The 23,947-nt window shown below is 33.3% G+C and overlaps 1 protein-coding gene across 4 annotated transcripts in view; it reads right to left on the bottom strand.

The window, feature by feature from the left end:
• Positions 1-802: 802 nt before the first annotated feature.
• Positions 803-23,947, bottom strand: part of LOC107456122 (cytochrome P450 4V2) — a 50,254-nt gene continuing 27,109 nt past the window's right edge. For 2 of the 4 annotated variants that reach the window (XM_087152020.1, XM_087152023.1), the window contains exons 11-12: positions 3,006-3,185; positions 882-1,192 (exon numbers count right to left, since the gene is read on the bottom strand). In XM_087152020.1, the coding sequence (XP_087008146.1) occupies positions 1,026-1,192; positions 3,006-3,185 (347 nt within the window). In that variant the 3' untranslated portion in view covers positions 882-1,025. Of the gene's footprint in view, positions 1,193-3,005; positions 3,186-23,947 lie in introns of all 4 variants that reach the window. The other 2 variants (XM_087152022.1, XM_087152024.1) reach the window with 2 other exon arrangements.

Below are 23,947 nucleotides of genomic sequence, written 5' to 3'. Positions count from 1 at the left end.
ATTTGATGGAGATGTAGATACCCCGGAGGGTTAGGCTTTCCGAATAAATTGTTGAAATCGATAGTGCTAAATTATAACTTGAAGTATCGACTTGTGTTTAAGATAAGGCAATCAAATTAAGAGATAACTAAGTTCCTGAGGTTTGTTGAACTTGTGTTTATCTAAAAAAAAAAAAGGTAACAGTTTCCATCGCAACTACCCAAAATAAGATAATATTTTAACAAATAATAATAAAGATTTGGAACCAAAGTTCTGGCTACTATTCAAAATGATAGAAAAATTATTAAAAAAAATTAAAACATGAAATATAATAGTTTAATAAATAAAATAGGACAAATTAAAAAAATTCATTTAAAGTTTCGACATATAGATTGAACAGTGTCATTTTGGAAGCCCTGGTCTACAAATGAGTAATTGCCACACAATTTTTATGAGCAATAACAATAAAAAAAAATCACTTAAAGATCAACTTAAAAAAGTTGGTTTGGTTGTATGTGCTAGATTTCTGCCTAAAGAAACAACCAAAAACTCCATCAGAAATGAAAAACTTTTACTAGTGAACAATTAAACATTGCATGCAGTTTTATTTATAATCAATTCAACAAATTTACAACAAAGTACATCCAAACATTGTTTCCTAATTTATCATGTGTTGCTTGCTTCTTTTTTACTTATTTCTTGACAAAGTAAAAAATCATGAACCGAAGCCGTGCAAGCAATAAAACTTGATTCCTTTTACCAGCTACTAAATGTGTGAGTTATATAAATAATTCAAATAGAATAATATTATTTGTAATTTTTTATATTCGCAATAGATGAACTTAGGATTACACAAGACCCTTTTTCATTGTTTTTTTCTTTCTTTCCTTTTTAGAGTGAAAGTCAAATATTCGCAAAATGTTTCTCTCTTGCATTTTGTCTTTACAAAGTACATCAGTACTATCTTAAATTCGTTTTACACCTGATAAGAGACATTTTGTAGCTATTTTAGAGTACCCTTCAGTAATAGTTGTCTTATTTGAAATTCATCTTGTATTTCTATGTGTGAATCGTAGCATGAGCGGTTCAAGGTTTCTGGAAACGAGGCTAGGAGAAACATTAACTTTATCTCTGGGATCTTTGGATGTTACTTCAAAATTCCGGAATATATTTGCGAGCACAGTCTTTTCTTCCATTAAAGCAAATTTTTGACCTGAAAGCATTGAAAAAATAATGTAATAAATATATTAAATACACTGAAGAGCCAAAAAAAACTGGTACAGGCATAAGTATGCAAAAAAAGGGGTATGGAGCCAATCAAAGTACAGCACTGCGATCGGCAACGCGTATATGAGACAACGAGTGTCTAGCACAGTTCTTAGATCGGTTCCTGCTGCTACAATGCCAGTAACTGATTTAAGTCAGTTTGAACTTGGTGTTATAGTCGGCGCACAGGAGATGGGACATAGCATCTCCGAGATAGCAATGAAATTTGGTTTTTCACGAGTATACCGTGAGTATCGGAAATCCGGTAAAACATCAAATCTACGACATCGCTGCGGTCGGAAAAAGATCGTGCAACGTGATGTTCAGAAGATATCCTCACCCCCTCTTTCTCCCACTGGTTTATGGACAGCCCTGCAGGATTCATGGTGTCAATTATCTCCAGCACTACTTCACACATTGATCGAATCCATGCCACGTCGAGTAGCGGCACTTCTGCGTGCTCGTGGAGGCCCCACACGATATTAGGCAGGTATACCAGTTTTTTTGGCTCTTCAGTGTATAATAATCTAACATTCATGAAGTATTGTTTATTTAAAATTACTCGCAGAAAAGATAATTTTTAAAGACATTTATCATTTGTTTACTTATATTTTTTACTGAAACATTACAACACAAACCAATTTTAGAAAACAGAAACAACTAAAGTAGATTTTTGTGCACCTTTTTCTTTCCGGTGAAAAATATTTCAGCTAAAGATTGTACCTGGTTTCGAAACAAGACGTATTAGTAAGTAATTTCAAACTTACAATCACAATATAATCTATTGTTATAATTCATTGATAGGTTTAAATTTTAAGAGCAAGAAAGATGATTAAGAAAAAAGTCTTTACTTTACCATATATTTAGACAGGTGAGGAATTGTTTATGTATAATAAAATGAGGATTTTCTCTGTCTGTGTGAGTCACTCTTTATACACCACAACCATTTGGCCTAGCGTTATAAAATTTGCAGAGTGGGCGAAAGGGGCAAATTCAGCTTTGATCCTAAAATTCTTTCAAAATTTTCCCATCGGTTATTGGTGAGCCATTGTTTTAAATTAAATTATGGAATCAATTTTTCAAATATTTTAAAGATAACATCAATGATCTTAGCTAGCTTATAGCTCTATTTGATAAAAAAAAAGTGTTCGTTGCATGTTCCTTAACATTCGATTATTTTTTACTTATTAAGTCAAATAAATAAAGTGATCAATTTGAACATAGCAACTTGAAACCTAAGTTATCTGAAATAATGCTTTTGTTTTTATTTTTAAACGTGTTACTATAAAACTAAATAACTTAAAATCAACTGTACTTGAATAAAAAGAAATAAGATATCTACGGAAAAGCAAAATTATTAAAGAAATTGCATAAATCCGTTAAGGAGACATGTGAATGATAACAAAATTATTATTGACGCCAATGATGCTTAATTAATTTTGGCAATAGCTAATAAATGAAATACGGAAATAAACTATGTGCAAAATGGCAAAATTAATGGAGAAAACTTATTCATTTGGAGAATCATGAAAAATTGTCATAGATATTGACACAGATCATAATTAATTAATTTTGGTAACGTTTAATGAAATTTAGAACGATTAAAATTAAGAACGAAAAATTTAGAACGGTCGCTATCCCTAGCACTTGCTATCCACATTTTAGGATAATATTCTCAATCTATTTTGGAATTATAAGAGAGACAAACACATTTTTTCCTTTTATTATAATAGTTTGTATGCGTATAATTATGACACTACCTATACAGTTCCTTGGCCCAGCTGAGAAAGGCACATAGGCATATGGATGTCTTCCAGTTATGTTTTCGGGAAAAAATCTTTTGGGGTCGAACTCTTCTGGATCAGGGAATGATTCAGGATCTCTATGAAGCATAAATGGAAATATAAAGCAAACGCTCCCTTTTCCGACTTCGTAGTCCACTATAAAGTTAAAAAAAAAACAACATATTAATAGTTAGTTAGTTGGATTTTATTGTCACAAGAGCCAGAAATGGCTATGCTGCGCCAGGCACTAGGTTAATAGTCGGACTCTAGGTCAAACTACTGATTTATTATTTTAAAGCAGAGAATATAGTCCAATAGTTTTGATGAACTTTAAAAGGTTGTGATGTATAGGGTCACCAAGTAAAAATTGCAGATTAGGATAAAAGCTACCAAAAAGTTTGTTCCTCAAATGTTTGAATCGTTCGCAGTCTGTTAAAATATGTTTAATAGTAATGTTGACATGACATAGAGAACAACTAGGTGCAGGTTCAGATATTAGTAAATGCATGTGAGTAAAACGAGAATGACCAATGCGCAGTCTATTGATAATAACCTGGGTTTTGCGATCAATATGTATTGTTTTAAAGTTGTCAAGATTAGGATAAATTTCGTGCAGTTTATTATTAGCTTGTTTATACCAATGTTCTTTCCAGGCCTGTTGTATTGTGGATTTACATATGCGTTTGAAATCAAGAGATGTTTTAAGGTTATTGCTTACATTTTGAGTGGTTTTAGCCGTAATGTCAGCAAGGTCATTCCCCCTTATGCCAACATGTGATGGTATCCAACAAAAGTAGATATGGAAACCTTCACCACACAATTCTGTAAAACAACTTTGGATTTTACATATCATGGGGTTTCGCCCGGTGTGAGGAACACTTGATGTAAAACTGCGAGAGTCAGTATAAATTATCCACTTGCGGTAAGTTTGCTCAGAGATAAAATTTAGAGCGAGTAAAATAGCGTAGCATTCTGCAGTGAAAATTGATGCTTCCTGGTGCAATTGTTCAGATATAGTAAAATTTTCAATAACCACACCACAACTAACATGGTTATCATGTTTTGAACCATCAGTGAAAATTGGTTTAAAATCATTATAATTATTGCGATGTTCATAAAATTTTTGGCTAAAAACACTAGAGTTGGTGTCAGATTTCTTGAAATTTCTAAAAATATCTAAGACACACATCGAGAGATTAACCCAAAGTGAGATAGTCTCTATATTAGTAAAAGCTGCGAAATTGAAAATATTAACACTTTACCGACCGGCCGTCGATTAATCGACGTTTTGTTCTCAGCGCATACCGACCGGCCGTCGATTATTCGACGTTTGCTCCCCAGCGCTTACCAACCGGCCGTCGATTAATCGACGTTTTGTTCCCAGCGCTTACCGACCGGTCGTCGATTAATCGACGTTTTGTTCTCATCGTATACCGACCGGCCGTAGATTATTCAGCGTTTGCTCCCCAGCGCTTACCGACCGGTCGTCGATTAATCGACTTTTGACCGATCTGTGGTGACTACGTTTTCCACCAATTCAGCATGCCCTGAAAAAAATTCAGCTGTCGTTTTCTCGAGTGCAGCTGGGTGCGACCAGATTTTCCTGCGAAAAGAGTCGGGATTTTTCATCGTGCAGCTGGGTGGGACTAGATTTTCCTGCGAGGAAAGTCGGGATTTTTTCATCGATATGAAGGTTGTATTATGCAAATTCCCAGCCTTGGACGGGGATAAAAGCCCACCAGCAGTTCTCCAAGCAGCGCAGTCAGCCAGCGGTTCTCAACCAGTCAAGCAGGCAGTTCCGGTTCTGTTCTCATGGAGTATTGTCTCGCTTCTTCCCTTGGAGTTCTCCAAAATAACAATGTTTTGTTGCGGTTGCAGATGGCGCTGATTCCATCATCCAATGAAAAGCATTATATGCTGATCCATTGGGACATACTGTCCAGTGAGTCTTTCGACAGGTCTACAGACCAAAGTTCACAGTGACGTTATTGCCCCGAAGTGACCGCTCCATTTGAGGCGACGAATGAACACGGCCTTATATTGACAAGTATCAAGCAGCAAGCATTCTTTATTCAGATAATCGGTGCTTTTTTCTAAGCTTTAGCCCTTAGAAATGAATGGAAAGGATAGTCTCGGCGAGTGTTATCTCGACGACCTGTCAGATTGTCTTGACTGCCGTTCAGCAAGTAGTTCTGATGACGAAAGTGATAGCAGTAGTATAGTCATTCGAAAGCGACGTCCTGTACCGCTGATATACAGTGATTCAGAAGACGAGGACATGAATAATAATGTTGAAGACAACAATGATACATGGTCAACGAACGACAAGAGTATAATTTTGGAACCTTTCGAAGGCAGCTCTGGCGTAAAAATTATGCCAAGTTCCTCTGAAAGCGTAATGGATATTGTGAATTTATTCATTGGAAGTGACCTGATTGAGCACTTCGTGAGGGAGTCTAATAGATATCATTATCAAATTGTGGAAAAATATAGAATTACATCAAAAACGAAAAAATGGAAAGACGTCACGGTGACTGAAATGAAGAAATTTTTGGGCCTGATCATTCTCATGGGACAAGTAAAGAAGGACATTCTCTACGATTATTGGTCTACAGACCCATCTATAGAAACGCCGTTCTTCTCGAAGGTTATGAGCAGGAACAGATTTTTACAAATAATGCAAAGCTGGCATTTTTGTAATATTAACGATATTTCTCCCAATTCGCATAGGCTGGTGAAGGTCCAGCCTGTCATTGATTATTTCAAGGAAAAATTTAACAACGTATATAAACCAGATCAACAATTGTCTCTAGATGAATGCGTAATTCCGTGGAGAGGTAGACTGTCAATCAAAACATATAATCCGGCAAAAATTACAAAATATGGAATACTGGTTAGAGTGCTGTCTGAAGCTCGTACAGGATACGTATCCAACTTTTGTGTGTATGCCGCTGATGGAAAAAAATTAGAAGAGACAGTATTATCGGTCATTGGACCGTATAAGAACATGTGGCATCATATATATCAAGATAATTATTACAATAGTGTCAACATAGCTAAATTTTTTTTTAAAAATAAATTGCGATTGTGCGGGACGATTCGAAAGAACAGAGGTCTTCCTCAAATACTTCAAACGGTCAAGCTTTCAAGAGGCCAACATCAATTTCTTAGAAATGGCAATATTTTATTACAAGTATGGAATAATGGCAAAAGAAATGTAAACATGATATCGACAATACATTCTGCACAAATGGTGGAATCTAGAAACAGAAGCAGGACATCACATTGCCCCATACAGAAGCCTATTTCAATAATAGATTATAATAAATATATGAAGGGCGTAGATCGCGCAGATCAATATCTGTCCTATTACTCCATTTTTAGGAAAACAAAAAAATGGACGAAACGTGTCGTAATGTTCTTCATCAATTGTGCACTTTTTAACTCCTTTAAAGTATATACAACTCTGAACGGACAGAAGATTACATATAAAAATTTTCTGCACAAAGCGGCACTTTCATTGATAGAAGACTGCGAAACTGAAGAACAAGGTAAGGATCTACCTAATTCCGAACCCACAAGAACCACATCCCGATTTGATCATCCCGGAAGACTCGCAAATTTCGGGAAGCATAAACTAGTAAATATAGTGACCAGCGGTCAATGTAAAAAACCCCTACGACAATGCAGAGTTTGTGCAAGTAAAAAAAAACTAAGCAGAATAGGTTTCGCTTGTAAATACTGCAACGTCCCACTACACAAAGGTGACTGTTTCGAGCGCTATCATAGTTTAAAAAAATATTAAACCTCTTTTTTCGACAAATATTGTTATATGGATTATGGCATATTTTATGTAAATAATAAACTGAAAACGATTGTAATAGATAAAATAAATATTGTTTAACACTAATATGATTAAAGTAAAAGATTTTATTAAATTTCGTTACCCTACAATAACACGAAGCGTACAATTTTACCAGAGTTTAAGAAAAGCACATATATTCCCGCGCGTCAGTCTAGGCCGAAACCGAGCCGGTGTCTCGGACGATCTGCAGCTGAGCGGGCGGTGAAAGGGCATAGTATGTTCGAACCGCTACCGGTCGGTAAAGTGTTAAAATCATTTAAAATTTTTATGATTCTTAACCCAAATGAAGGGATGTAAGATGGAAGTGAAGAGAAATGAGTGGTAAATTGCGGATTGATGACACCTGAATACAACGGATGACGTGGATTTGATTTAATTTTGAAATAATAATCTAGGGACAGTTTAGAGCGACGATAATAAAGAGATGGCTCGGAACATAACGCATACAGACTCTCAATTGGCGAAGTTCGAAACGCCCCCAACGATATTCTAAGACCTTGATGATGAATTGTGTCTAGATATTTTAAAACAGATGAACGAGCTGATGAATATACGGGAATGCCATAGTCTAGTTTTGAACGTATAACAGCACGATATATTTTAATCATTGCGTCCATGTCAGCCCCCCACGAACAATTAGTAAGAACTTTTAAAATATTTAATGAATTAGATGTTTTTTTCCTAATGTAATTTATGTGAGGTTTAAATGTGAGTTTTGAATCAAATATCATTCCCAGGAATTTCGTTTCAGCAACAACGGGTATAACGCAACTATTTAGTATGATTTCCGGATGAGGATGTAGGCAAAAAAATGCATACAGTGAGTTTTTTGAGTAGATAATGTAAAACCATTTTCTGTCGTCCATACTAAAATTTTATTGACAGCTAATTGCATTTGCCGTTCAATAAGTGACATATTAGTAGATCGGCATGATATCCGAAAGTCATCAACAAACAATTCACCATAAACTTATGGAGGAAGTTGAAGTAAAATGTCGTTTATTTTTAAAATGAAAAGGGTCACGCTTAAAACGCTACATTGAGGAACACCCTCTTCCTGGATAAAAATATCAGATAAAACGGAATTAATTTTAACCCTATACATATGTTCTGTTTGATAAAAAAAACTTTTGATAAAATAGAACATGTTGCCACCGATTCCGCAATTAATAAGATCCCTAAGTATACCATACCGCCATGTTCTGTCATATGCTTTCTCCATATCGAAAAAAATTGAAACTAAATGTTGATTTTTTAAAAAGGCATGACGGATGTCTGTTTCAAGTCTTAGTAAATTGTCAAGAGTGCTTCGACCTTTACGGAAACCACTTTGGTATTCAGAAAGTTGATGTTGGGTTTCAAGTAGAAACATAAGGCATCGATTCACCATTTTTTTCAAGAAGCTTGCAAAGACAGCTGGTCAATGCAATAGGTCTATAGCTAGTAGTTTCTTTGGGTTTTTTTCCTGGCTTTAAAATGGGGATAACATAAGCAGTTGACCAGTTTTTTGGAAAAACTCTTTCGATCCAAATGCGATTATAAAGTTTTAGGAGAAGACTTAAAATTTTATCCGGAAGGTTTTGAATCATAGTGTAGTGAATATCATCAGGACCAGGTATTGTTGGATGAATATTTTTTAGAGCTATTTGAATTTCGTTGAATGTAAAGGGTTCATTATATTTGCTATTTGTATTCTTAGGCTTTAGTTTAATTTTTTCTTTATTTCTTTTAATTGAAGCAAATGGTTCTGGGTAGTTAGAAGAGCTGGAAACTTGAGCAAAAGCACCGGCAAGGGCGTTCGTAACATCGTGTATATCTGAGATTGGTGAATTATTACACATAGGGATATTATGTGCTGTATATTTACCAGAAATCGTCCTTATTTTATTCCAGATTAAATTTGATGGTGTGTTATACTTTATGGAAGAGATATAATTTTTCCAGGAATTTCTTTGAGCGTTTCGTCGAGTTTTTCGGGCCACTGATCGGGCTTTTTTGCAAGCGATCAGGTTATCAGTGGCTGGATGTTTACGAAAAATCTGCCAGTAATGTTTTTGCTCTTTTTTGGTTTTTTGACAGTCATTGTTCCACCATGGTTTAGGATGTTTTGGTAATTTTGTGGATGACAATTTTGAACTATGTTTGGTTGCTTCTAGTATCATATCTGTGAAATGATCAACTGCAAGATTTATATCAGCTTGGTTTACTATGCTTTCATCAATATGTATCCAGGTAGTGAATTTAACCCAGTTCGTAGTGTTTAATTTTATTCGCGGTGTTTTGGATAAAATGCAGCTGTTACTGCCTGTGTAAGTAAGTACTAATGGAAAATGATCGCTATTGAAGAGGTCGTCATGAACATGAAATAACCAATATGGATAAATAGATGGACTGCATATGGCTAAATCTATAGCATGAAATGATCGCGATGGAGCGTGAAAGTAGGTGCTATCTCCTGTATTAAGAAGACACAGAAGATGGTCATCAATTAATTTTTCAATTTGGAGACCCCTATTATTTGAGTCAGGACTTCCCCAAGTAGGGCTATGGCCATTGAAATCTCCTAATATTATAAATGGCTGCGGGAGTTGACCGATCAAGTTATCTAAATCAATTTGGGATATATTATCTCCGGGAGGAAGGTAAATGCAGCAAATTGTTAAGAGAATTTGAAGGGATAGTTGAACAGCAACTACTTGCAAGTTAGTATTTAGCGATAACATATTAGACGGATGTCTTGCGGACGTCATAATCATAACTCCGCCACAAGCTTTATTGTTATTGATGTTATCTTTTCTGTTTATATTGTAACCACGTAGTTTAATTGTTTGAGTTGGTTTGAGAGCGGTTTCTTGAAGACAAATGCAACAAGGGGAAAATTTATTTATAATATCAATTATGTCTGGTTTTGTAGTGTTATAGCTTCTGCAATTCCAGGATATTATTTTGGTCATTTATTATCTTTTAATTTTTAGTTTAGATTTCGGACAAAGGTTTGGTGGAGCCTCCAACCCCTTGTCAGTTTGCATTTGCTGGTAAGGTAGTTCGTCACGGTTATCTTCGTCGGTGCTCATTGCATCAGATTGCGAAAGTTCTTTGTTTTTTGTTTTTTTTTTAACTTGGCTTTATGGAACTTGTTTTGTCTACTTTTTGGTATATATTTAAGCTTGCTGGCTACGGGAGACTGAGTCAGTTTTTGTTGTAATTTGTTTATTAATTGAGGCGTCAATTTCATGTATCTTTGGCTTTCAGAAGTGTTTTGTATAGGTGAAGGAGATGCAGATTTTTCCGGATTTTTCGTTTGTTGAGACTGGGAGGATATTGTTTGGATGGCTGTTTGTCTGGGCAATACAGTTTTAGGCTTATTATTTTGTGCTTCGGATTCTGTAAAGTCACATTGACAGGCTACAGATTTAGTATGTTTGGTATTTGAGATCGGATTCATAACTGCTGCGGCATGCGAAACATTTGGTCGAGGTTGCGAGCTTAGAAATTTAGTTTTAACTTCGAAGTAGGAAAGGTTTTGCGTTACTTTTATGCTTAAAATTTGCTTTTCTTGCTTCCATTTTAAGCATCGTCTGGAATTAGCAGAATGATCTTCATTACAGTTGGCACATTTTTCAGGAGATGAACAGGATCTGAATGAATGTCCAGGTTGGCCACAGCGGGAGCAGGTTTCTTTCCCTCTGCAATTGTTGGTAGAATGACCAAACTTCTGACATTTAAAACAGCGTAAAGGATTTGGAATATATGGACGGATTTTGCAGTTTCGGTAACCAGCTTTAATATCAATAGGTAGATCAGCACTATTAAAAGTTAAAATTATATGTTGAGTTGTAAATATATCTGAACCTTTCTTGATTGTTATGTGGCGTGCATCTATAACGCCTTGATCAGAGAGACCTTCTAAAATTTCTGAGATTGGCATGGATTGTAATGCTTTTTCTGAAATTACGCCTTTCGAAATATTTAGAGTGTTGTGAGGGGTTACTGTAATTTTAACGTTTCCAATTTGATTCAATTTGAGAAGTGAAGTTGTTTGTTTGGTAGAATTTGTTTCAACTAATAAGTCTCCAGATGGCATCGGTTTGACATGTTTTGGATTTCCAATGTGCGTCTTAAGCGATTTTTGGACTAGAAAAGGTGACATAGAGGAGAGTTTCTTCTCTGCAGAACTTAGAACAAGGAACTTTGACTTGGAGGGGTCGTAATTTGAGCAATTTGATAGATTAAAACTAGGTGATGAGGCTGTTCCGCTTTTGTTCTGGTGAGCGGAACTGAACACCTGTTCATTTTCACCCATAGGAAAAGAAATAAATCTTCCACTATTGGCGGCACCACCCACCACGGAGTCCAACTCAGGGGATGCGAGGAATAGATATAAATCTGTTACTCATCATCGATGCTGACCAATAGTTATACGCCCGAAAGTCACACCTGAAGCAGCCTCCACCCTTAACGAGGTGCCCAGAAAGTGACTCCGGGCTTGACCCTAGCCAACAGATGACATTAGTGACTGGCCGATTGATGCATACGCATACCCTCCAACTTATGAGGATTTTGAAAATAATTCTTTCTAGTGGTAGCGAACCAAAGTAGAAATTTTTAAAGCAAATGGATCTCTCATAAAACTTTTATCAGAACTTAAGAATCTAGCCATATGGCCTGCACTTTTATAAGTAATAGTGGATAAGTTACGCTAAAATTAATTTTTTTTAAATATTAAGACATTAATTTTGCTACCGTCAGAAAAGAAGATTTCTGAAACTACGGAAATTCCGTAGCAGTTGGAGGGTATGCACGGGCCACTATGCACCTCCCGTTTACCTGAAGCAGGGGCCAAAGCAGTGTGTTGGGGTACCAAGATGCCCCTCAACTACCAGGATCTCCTTTTCCAGGGACACGGGTCTCCACGCGGGTGGTTTCTTCTCATCAGGGTCCAATAAAACACTGAACCAAGACGAAAAGTCCTTACCAGTTAATCTGGCAACCACGATAAGAATGAGAATCGATAACTAATAAGGAATTGCAACAAGATAATATATCATATAATAAATAAGAATAACAAGATAATATATATAAATATATCAACGTAACGAGAGAAAAAATATACATCGATAGTCTAGAAACCAATATTCTGCAAATGATATCGAGAATTTGAAAGTAAATAAAATAATTTTCGCTCACTAGGTCAATGTACTTAAATGTGAAGGTCAGAAACTCAAAACAGGCCCGTCGCAAGGGAGAAATTGAAGTATGCTAAGGTCCAGCTCGGGGCCCCGGGTGCACCGTACCCGTCACACAAGAGTGTGCCCCTGGGGAGACATATTAATATCTGAATGTGAAATTTCTGTAGCAGCGCAGTATGAAAAGAAGCAAAAATTGATGAAGAAGTTAGGTTACATGTATATTGTTGAGTTTAATAGTACAAAAGACAGAAAAACAGGAGAGATGAGGAGTAATTCAACATTCATTCAGGAATATTAACAGGAGTAATTCCGACGTGATAAATCTGGCAGGAGTAAATCTGACTAATTCTAATCTAAATATTCTGAATTATTTGTTAAAGTCTCTAGAGCAAAAGTGACAATATTGTGCCAAATTAAAAAAGAATATTATAAAAGAATATTAAAAAAGAATATTAAAAAAGAATATAAGATGATAATATCAGCCTTTTCCTGAAAGATCCAGGAAAAAGGCTGACGGAAAAAATATTTACCAAACACAGAAGTTTTCTGTATTTGATATTTTTTCTTGATACCTCTGGAGCATAGGACGCGAGTTTATTTAAAAAAAAAAAGAAAAACCATATGAGGGTTGATAAAATTCAATGTAATGTACAGATAAATTTGGGTGCGGCATGCTCTTAAGCAAACTTTTATACTGCCGAGTGCTTATTTGGAAAATTTGGTTTAATGACACAAGATCCAAAAAAGGACAGACAGAGCCAAACGGAAGTTTCAAAGCGAATAAAAATAAAGTGCAATAAATTTGTGGTAAACAAAACATATAAAATAATGCACGGGTAAAATGAATCATTCAAAAGTGAATGAAATCAGATAAAATTAGTTGTAAGTTTTTGGTGCAAGAAGCTATATTCTCTGCCCAAGATATAGCTTCTTTGGTGCAAAAAGCTATATCCTGATGGTATTAAAACTCTGATGTGAACTTTTGAGAAATACTCGATGTCTTTCAGATAGTAACTAAGATTTCGATGTGGGGTATCACGAAGTAAAGTAGAATAAGAAGAAAGTCACAGTTATTAAAACACTGGGTTTAGATGTCCTTTATGGTTAATGGTTCATTGCAAATGAAAAACCGTAAAATAATTATTTATAATTTAAAATAGCAATTATGCGTAAAAACATCAAAATCTTAAAATTATAAGCATTACTCAACAAATTTTCTTGAGATAAAGAGAACTACCAAAAAAGCCTGAGACAATACAATTAAAAATGCACTTGATATGAAACATAACATTAGATCAACGTCACAAAAAACTGCAGTGGAGGTTGCACCACCCAAAACAGCAAATCTATATGAATCAACCAAGTATGATCAATTCGAAATCTACGCTATCACAACATAAGAAAGGAATCCAAATCAGGTTAAGAGTCGCCAGTAAAGTACTATCGTCCTTTAAATTCAATCCCGGAACCAAATAAAATGTTTCTTTCTATATTAAAAAATTTTAAGATCCTCCGCCGACGCCACTGTTTTGGGTGTTGTACACTAGAACAATAATGTTACAAATTGAGGATCTTCCTTTACGAAAACCGTTCTAGAAGTTAGGTATGAGATAGTTTGGTTTGAAGTTTGTATACCCGGCGGGAGTTTTACATTCACTCAAACGTTTTACTAAGACAGAAGGTTAACGCCTTTGGGCGATAACTAACTGGATCTTTGGGATCTTTACCTGGTTTAAAAATGTCATCGCTTCACCTTTGTTCCGTCCATACTCTATTGAACCACGACAGGATGCTTTCGAATGACCAAACCTTTGACAATGAAAGCATCCCAAAAGCTTTGTAACATAGGAACGGACAAGACAGTTATACAATGCTAGTTTAACAGCAGATAGTGAAGTTGGAGTGTCAAATGTAAAAATAACAGTTTCGTAGGAATGAGTAGACAATTCCATCGAATGTTAGGTAAAGTACACATGAGGGCGTTAGACGCCGCGTTGAGCGCGCGTTGGCAAATTGTGAAACCGTACACATGAGGGCGTTGGACGCCGAGTCGAGTGCACGTTGGCTGACAGCGCGAGACACGGCATCCGGCAGTTGGACCAGCGTACTCAGTGCGAACACATGGAGTTAGAGGAGTTTACCTGTTTTTGGTTATTGTACCGTAGATACAAGGCTCGGCAAAGAAGACAAAGACGATGGTGGGTTCATCCCCTAATAGATGACCGGTTAACCATGGGTTCATTTGTGACGCTATACCCAAAATTAAGGGAATACCCCAAAAAGTTTTTCAACTACTTCCGTATGAGTATAAGTATGAGTATGAGTTTCAACTGTTCTTCTGGCAGTGTGTGATGCAAACTATTGCTTTCTTTATGTTAATGTAGGGTCTTATGGCAAAAGTAATGACTCCTCAATTTTCCAAGAATCATTGTTTTACAAACACTAATCTGAAGAAACGTTAAACGTCCCAGCACCTAAACCAATAACAGCATTAGATAACACTAGTTTATCTTACGTATTTCTTGGGGATGATGCTTTTGGTCTATCTAAAAACATCATGTGTCTTTACGTAGGAAAGCAGCTTCCCCATGTTAAAAAAATCTTTAACTATAGACTTTCAAGGGCTCGCCGCTACATAGAATGCACTTTTGGAATAAAGGCTAACAAGTGGCGAGTATTCCATAGAGCTCTGAATGTTAACATCGGTTTTGCTGAGTCAATTGTATTGGCGTGCTGCGTTCTACACAATTACGTTAGACGCAAAGATGGCTTCAGGGAGGAAGAAACTTATTATCAAGCACCATTTGAAAGTGTTGATGGCACATGGCAAGTTCCTCGGGCATGTAACTACGCAAGAACTGTGAGGGACAAGTTTACGCAGTACTTCGTTACGGACGTGAAACTCCCTTGGCAAGACCACATGGTGTAAGCGTTTATGTGAAATATACACTGCTGATAACATTAGTGTATAAGATGTTGTGAACACAAAACACTGACTTATTTCATAAGTGCACTCTAGTGCATTTGTACTACAAATATGTGGTACTTGTATAAAGACATACTGCCTTAATTTTATTAATTTAACGTATTACAATTTGAATAAATGTATCATTAATTAATACTAATTATGCTTTGTGTATTTAACTAAAAGTGTCTTCTCTTCCTTTGTCATGTTTTCTTCTGCAAACACATCCACAATCTCCTGCCAAGCAGACTTTTTCAAGACTCTATTTTTATAATCTGGACACTCCATGTCCCAGATGCATCTTCTTTTTTCGACTTCATCAATAAACAATTCTGTGTCAAACGTTTCCGCATCCATTGTACATACACAAACAGATCAAAACAATGGTAAGATCACTCACAGATCACACAATTCACGTCAAAACCGAGCAAAAGCGCGCGCTCGACTGAGCACATGTGTACGTTCTAATGCCCAGTATAGTAACTCGAAGCGCGCTGCAAACGTAGCGGTTGACGTGAAAACTACAAGCGTCGCGTTTTGGCGACGTTGATTCAAAGCGCGCGTTTGCATGTGTACGATCCCATTTGTTTCTATGTATTTGGCTAACGCGCGTTTGACAAACGAGCGCTTAACGCGGCGTCTAACGCCCTCATGTGTACAAGGCCTTAATCTTGCAGAACTCTGGAATATGCTTGTTTTGCAGGTTCTTTAAATTTATTTCTGCGGATCATCAATAAATTTAAATACGTACTATGTATGTGGAGTGACAGTAATTATAAATGAGCATATGTTTGAACACTAAGATGTTGCTCTTTTTTCAGATGATGCTTGCACCGAGAGATCGCCGTAACGTAACTTTCTCACGGTGACTCCCTCTGTGGTGAGAAGAGCAATGTATTTCAAGATTGGTAAAACTTTAGAAGATGAGATGTTTGGTACAACTGGATTGGTCAACGTTATGAGAAAATATCAAGCGTATACCCTTTCAATGAAAGGGGAGTTTAATTTCAGTGTAAGAAATGTTTCGCTTTTCTTGCATTGTTGTGTGGAAAAAATGGAATTATTGTATAAATGTCAATAAATGAAATATTAATAAGTATGTACTTCAATTTTCCGGGGCTATTTGTTCCTTTAAATGAAATAACCAACAGTAAAGTTTTGAAGTGTTAGAAAAGTTTAAAAAATATTTCCTTACCTAATTTTTACTTCATTGTCAATATAAGTGTACAGTCCGCAAAAAAAAAAAAAAAAAAAAAAAAAAAAAAAAAAAAAAAACTAATCACCCTGAATAACTTTCGTTCTAATGATCGGATTTTCACGAACTAAGTGTCTATCTTAATGGTTCCTGGGGGTGACCTCAAATATGTTAATTAATTAGTGCTAACTATTAATTAAGTTACGAAATCAGACACAAAAACGTTCTTTCTCTGAATAAACATATAATTTTTTTTTACATATTTGGAATCTAGACACTTGAATCAGGGGGGGTAGACAAAATTTCAAAATTGGGTGGTAAATTGGGCCGCAATAAAGGTTTATATGTTTGGCGATAGTCTAGAAAACCGCCAAAAAAAGTCGCCTGCGCAAATAAATATTTTAAGATAACCCATTGACTAATTCAAAAGAGGAGTGCTTAATTTTACTAGGCTGCTACGCAACCAAGCTCTGATAGTAAAAAAATTTAAATAATGTTCAGTGATTGCTCGGAGAGGTTTAATTTATTGTTAATAGAAAATATCTCGAAGTTTCTAGGCAATAAACAATTTTTTTAGGGGATTTCTGTCCAAAAAGCAAAAAAAAAAAATTATTTTAATCTCCTTTGAAAAGTAAATATGAATCGATTTATAAATTATTTATGATAGTTTTTAGAATTTAAATACATGAACTTTTTATCTGATATTATTTAGATTACACTGTTTTTACTATATTTATTCGAGGATTTTATATTAAAATCAAATGAACATAACTTATTATAGCTATATACAAAATTTTAGGGATAATCATTTCTACAGCTTTAATCGAGTCTTCTAGGCAAGAAAGTTTGAAGAAAAAAAAAGTGCTTGAAAAATAAAATGTAGATTGTATAATAATTCTAATGCACATTCACAAGGTTTTCTATAATTTACGATATTTCTTTTTTGTATAACTCAAGGAATTGCTGAATGTTTAGTGGCATTTTAAAAAGATTGAAATATGTTATGTTTAAGAATAAGATATTGAAATAATATGTAGCATATTGTAGGATTCATTGTTTAAAAAATCGCTTCATTCTAGTAGATATTTAGGTAGCATCGTTTTCTTTGGATAAAGATGATTAGCAAATAGCATCCTCATGTTTCGATACATTCTGAAACTTATACGTTCGCAAATTCACCATAAAATGTCGCACAGCATATTCTTCAATTTCGATAAGCTACATTTACCACCAAATACTGCTACTATGGTTATTTTTGTTTTCTTATATATATCTGATGCTCTCTTTTTAAACAGAGCTCGTAAGATCCTTAAGATACTGAAATGGGAACACAAAAACTTAAAAATTAAAATTTTGACACCAGATATTTTGAGTAAATGAAATTAAATATTTTATCTTTTAAGTTACAGGGATGAGATTCTTCCGCTTTTTTCACTTATCTCTTGAATTTCAGCTTTTTTATCAAAAATTCAGATTTTTCTAAAAATTTTACTTTTTTTTTATAAATATTCCTATTTTTCAGAAAATTCACCGATTTTCAAAGAGAAACAGAAAATTCAAACTACATAGCTACCAATCCTTTCTCATTTTTACTTATTTTAACTATTTTCTCCCCTTTTACTCGCAGCAGATAAGATTTTCCGAATTTTTTACCCGCCCTCCAGATAGATCAGATTTTTGTAGTTCAAACGACGCTGCTTCTGACAAGCCTTTTACAGGTCCCAAGCCTGGAATCTGCTAATATCTCGATTCTTATTCACACGATTTTAATATCAAACATAGCTTTTCATATTTGCGATTCTTATTCACGCGATTTGAATATTGTACGTTGCGATTCTTATTTACGAGATTTAAAAATCCGATATTGTGATTCGTATTTACGCCTTTTTAAAAACCTATGTAGCGATTCGTATTCATGCAAGTTTAAAATTCAATGTCTTGATTTGCTCATGCGGTTTATAATATCAAACATCGATTTTCGTATTTATACGTGATTTTAAAATAAGGCATTGGGATTCGCATCCAAGCATTCTAAAAATTATGCATCATAATTCTTATTTATGCAATCTAAAAATTACGCATCATGATTCGTATTTACGCGATCTAAAAATTATGAACCGTGATTTGTATTTACGCGTTTTAAAAATTCTATATCCCAGTTTGTATTTTCTCATTTTCAAAATCGTATATCTAGTTTCATATTCATGTGATTTCAAAATCCATAATTGTTATTCATATTCACGCAATTTTAAGCTCAACTATCTCGAATCTTGTAAGAAGTAAAAAATTTTTTAAAATTAGTTACTATAAAGGTGACTGTTTTTCTAACGACGATTATTAGTAGTATATGTAAGTGTTACAACATCAGAGAAACTGGAAGGGTATATATTCAAAACTTACATTCTGTGCTTGCAAAGAAGAAAAAATAGGATTTGTCACAAGATGTTTGAAGATGGACTAACGACTAAAAACATAAAAGATGTAGCAAACAAAAGCAATCACTTACAAAGGGATTTTTTTTTTTTTTTTTTTTTGAAAAGAGTTAATTAACTCATCATCAAAATTTTATTTATAATTGCTGTTATTTATGCTATAAAATGCAAAATTCGTATCAAATAAAATACAATTATCCAAACACTTGCTGATTGTCATGTAATTTTTCAAACTAAAATAGCAATTTTTGTATGTTAAGGAGTTACTATATATTTTTACTTCACTGTTATTAATATGTTTCAAAGGGCTCTAGTAAGATTAGACTATAATATGAACATAATGATTCGGTCCATTGTTAAAGTTTTTTTTCCCAATATAATTTAAAAAGTAATATTACTGATATATTTGCTATAAATCACATAACAGTATTTATTAAAAGAAATGAAATATTATTGTATATTCTCAGTAGTTTTAATTTGCTAAACAAGGTAGTTTTTCAAGTAATAATTGTCTCTTATGTGAACTGAGGAAAAATATAATTTCCAGCTTTATTTTTGCTATTGGTAATTTTTATTTTCACTAAATGTTAAGTATCAATGTAGTCATTTATATAATAATAGATTAGTACACAATTGTATGTCAACACATTATTACCTTAAACTGTCTGGAATTTATTATTGAAGGGTTGCGCTTGCGTAAAATTTGCTATTGTGGAAATTCAGCTTTTTTGCCTTTCGGCTAATCTCATCCCTGAAGTTAAATATAACTTTTACAATACTGATGTTCTTACGTTTTTAAAGACCACATGAATCCTGATAAAATATTAAAATGCATATGTTTACTTTAACGAGTGTAAAATCCTTATCAAAATAATGATCAAGATCCAAACGTAAAGCAGTATAATTGACGATAAAAACTCAACTGGCTTCAAAACATATGAAGAGGGAAGTAAAAGTCGACATGTTTCGGGATTTCAAATATAATCGCCCATTCTCAAGACTTGTTAGGCTTGGATAACTTGTGACTTTTATTATTGGACGCTCAAAACATGTCTATTTTTATTATCATCTATTATTTTTTTTAAATCAATGAAGTTTTTATATTTTCGATTCAGTTTCTTGGGATTATCCATTTAGTTACACAACATATTAAATTATTTCACTCGATATTAAAATAAGTTTTACATATGTTATAGGCACAGGTTCTTAGATTGAAAAAATAATAATTCACTACTTTGTAAAAAAATCAATGCAGTAAAAAAAAAATTTTTTTTGCTGCAAGCCTTAACATTTTAATTTAAGATCATAAAAAAATTCCGTTTACAATTGAAATTTCAAAAGTCGAATGTGAAAATGGAATGTCCCCTAGTACCAGGAATCGAAATTAAATAGTTACAAGGACAACTTTCTTAAACAAGTTAGCGTTTCCGTCCTACTCGAAGTTGTTTGAAAAGGTATTTCTTATATATAGATTCCAAAGTTTATTCTACATATATTTCAGGGTATACTTTCGGAGTATTTCGATCGAGTTTATTTTTACACCCTTATTTGCTTAAAATTATTAAATAATTTACTTAAAATAAATTATTCAAGCTACATGATTTAATGCATTTATAGTATAATAATAAACGGAGCTTCCAACGCATATCCTTAACCTTAATACCGCTATCATTAAATAAATGGAATAAGCTTAGATAAATAATAAAAGTTAATTTTTCCCTCGTTTTAATTTTCAAGGAATAATATGTTTCGATCAAACAGATTTCATTCTGGAAATAGCGAAATTATTGAGTAGGTCCCTTGGAGCAATATCATTCTTATCCTCTTTTGACGAAATATAGGAAAAATTAGTTTTCACAGTTTCTGTAAAAAGTATGTTAGCCTACTTGCCACGTTTTTTTTAAATTTTTTTTTATTAAAATAAGGTCGGAAATTGTGTATTGTGTGCACAGCTTCGGAATCCTTACAAATTTCAATTTTTAGTATTTCCTGAATAACAAAATAAGGCATTTTCCTGATAACAAATTATACTACAATAATATCTTGGAAATCATGCTAAAGTAAAAAATTAAACAAAATAGTTTAGTATATTATCAGAAAAAAAATCTACTTGGTATCATAAAGAGTAAAAGATATAATGAAATAATTAGTGAATCATACGTGGTCAGATAATTAAAAATTTAATTTCACAACTAAGATAGTAGGACGACATTTAAGATACTGAGATATTTTAAGACACTAAAAAAATTGGTTACGTATTCCACAGCTTTTTATGTTCGGTATCTTTATCCACTTTGTAGTGACTTGTAAAACATCGACACTATTTCAGATAATCTAAGTTGAAGTCACAAGAAACAAAAAAAAAAAGACAATCAATAATTTATATATTTTTTTCAAAAAAAATAGTATGCTAAGTAAATAATCAGCTGTTTTGAATTAAATAATTTTAAACAGCTGAATGTTTTTAATTTCTTAACAAGGTTTTATTCTTAGCTAGCAGACAATAATTCTTTAAAAAAAACTTGACTATAATTTAAAAAGGAAACCTAAATTAAAGAAAATCTAAATTAAAGTTCTAAAAAAATTTTTAGTATATTAATGAAGAAATAATAAATGTAAAATGGTAAAGAATAAGATTTTTAAAATGTTAAAATTTAATTAAATAGCTGGTAAAATAGTTCTGCGATACACTTTCGGAAATTTCTTTTAAGATTAGGATGATATAGGGTAAACTAACAAATGAAGGAGCATTTCATAGATATTTCTTAGAAATAAGATTTTAAACGTTTTAATTTAGATTGATTGGTAACAGTAGCTTACTACCTAACAATAGGAAGTCATCTAACAATGCATTTAGTTACCTGGTCTTTGAGTTTTCTCTGGAAAAAGTTTTGAATTTGTTAGTATCTGTTCAACGCCTTGTTTCTTTGACAAAATTATAAGGTCAGTGTTTGTTGTTATCCGTTTAAACTACAATTAATTGCATATAATAATGCTTTTTTTTCTCATTGCGAAAAAAAGAATTCAAAATATGGTCATTGAAGTTACGTTTTATTTATTTTAAGCATCATAACATAAGCAAGTACTGAGATTAGGGGGTGTTTATTAACTGGATTACCGAACGATGAAAAACCAATGAATAAACAAGTGTTCCTTTACTGGGATTTTTTCAAGTTAATGAAAATAAAAGAAAAATTTTAATTTTCTTGTACCTTTTGTCATATTATAAATCAAAATTATGTTAAAAATAAGAAAAAAACAACTTCTAACCAGTGAAGGAACAGGCATGTTCCTTCACTGAGAATAGATTTCCCAGTGAATGAATAGTATGTGTGAAATACGATTTTACATGGATAATTAGTAGTTCAGCGACATAGAGGACTCCTAAAATTCAGTTAAATGTTGTATGAATAGTTCCTATAACAATTTCATTTAAATATGCAAATTTAATTGCTAAATTTATTTAAAGAATTATAATAATAATTAATTTATTATTTATCTTTATAAATGTAGTGATTAGTTATTACATCATACCTTAGACACCTTGATAAACTATGTTTATTAACTAAATAAAACCACTAAATATAATAATAAAAGCTTGAATGGAAAATTTCTTTGCAGGATTTTGTGCCAATAATTAGCTAAATTATTATCTTAATGCCGTCTTTAATGTCCTAACGGGAACTGGTAGGAAAAATCCATTTAAAGACAATTATCTAGGTGAAAAATAGGTGAAGTTTTTTTAAGGCGACATTCACCGATAACTCAGTGCAATGCGAAGATAATTTCAAAAGGCAAAACTTCCCTTAGAGAATAATATACGAAATACTGGTTTTAAGAACTTCAGAAGAATCTTTAGGAGGGAAGTAGCCCTGGCATCCTTTTATAAAGTGATTGCATTTACAATGCGAATGAAACAAGAGTTGAATACTGCCCTCAAACGGGAAAAATCTTCGGCCTTAAAAATTATAAGGATTTATATTCTAAAGTACCTAGGAAAGAAAAAGTACCTCCATTGGTAGTTTTTCCTTACAGAAGAATTCGTTGAGATATTACAGAATCAGTCCCTGCTACATATTTCATTGGAAAAAGCTATTCATGAAATGAAACGATGACCGCAGCAACATTTTACAAATATATTGCAAATGTTTCTACCCATGGCTAATTAAAAATGCAATCAAATTCCATATTTTGCTTCTTCTGGATAGGTATAAATCTCATATCAATTTGAAACTGAGCAAGTTTTGTTCCTCAAAACAAATTTTCTGGTTTAGTTTTCTACCTAATTCTTGGAAATCTCTCGTTAGATCTTGAAAACAAAAGAATTGTAAAACAAGATGTCTAGAAAATTTTACATCCATTTTTAAATAAGATTTGAGGCATCAACTGATGAAGTTAAAATGCTTTTATGAAATGCGATATTTTTCCATTCGATGTAGAAAACGTTGACTGTAACAAATGCATGCAAAACAGACACCAAGAGTTAATGAGCAAGACAACTTATCAACAAAGCACATGCTTCGAGAGTAACGATGCGCTATTTCTTCAGAAGCTTGAGAAGGAAATCTCACAAGTTATGTTGCAAATTTTTAAAGGAACATTGACAGAAAAGTTTAATCTCCCAAATATCCAATAGCCTGTGCTTTTCTCAATATTGAACGATTTATTTCAAAAAGAACAATTGTATAATCAAATTTTGGCTCTGAAGCTGAGACCACTAACATTAATAATGAAAGTATCTTGAAAACTGATTTTGAGATAAGTCCTCTTGAGACATTGTTAGTTGCAAAAACAATTGGTTTCATAAGTAACTACTAGATATAAGTCAATGAGAGATGGGTTTTACTCAAACTTCGAAACTCCTTTTTCTCATTTATTATCCAGTGAGGAATTCTGGAAATGGAAAATCAAAAGAAATTTCGAAGATACATTTACATTGGCCAAATATTTGGAAAAAAGAGGAAGGTTAAATCAAAAGAAAAAGAAATAAATTACTCATGACGAAGAGAAAAAAAATACTTAAAAAGATTTTAAAAAAAGCTTAAAAAATATGGGGAAAAGAGTAAACAAAAAAATGATCGAATTATAATAATAATAAAAACATCATCGGATTACACAATGATAAACATTCATAATTTAGAACGGACTATTAAACTGTGAGAAAAAAATGAAAAACATTTTTTTTTAAATTATGTATTCAAACATATTTTACTTTCCATTCCATGACTGAAAAAAAAGTAATATTTTCCACATTAACTATGGTTATATGTCG

Source organism: Parasteatoda tepidariorum, chromosome 9 (genome assembly GCF_982258835.1).
Source record: "Parasteatoda tepidariorum strain Cologne lab strain chromosome 9, Ptep-v5.0, whole genome shotgun sequence".
Taxonomy (NCBI): Eukaryota; Metazoa; Arthropoda; class Arachnida; order Araneae; family Theridiidae; genus Parasteatoda; species Parasteatoda tepidariorum.
Note: the sequence above shows the minus strand (reverse complement) of the source record. Positions and strands in the feature narration are given on the sequence as shown.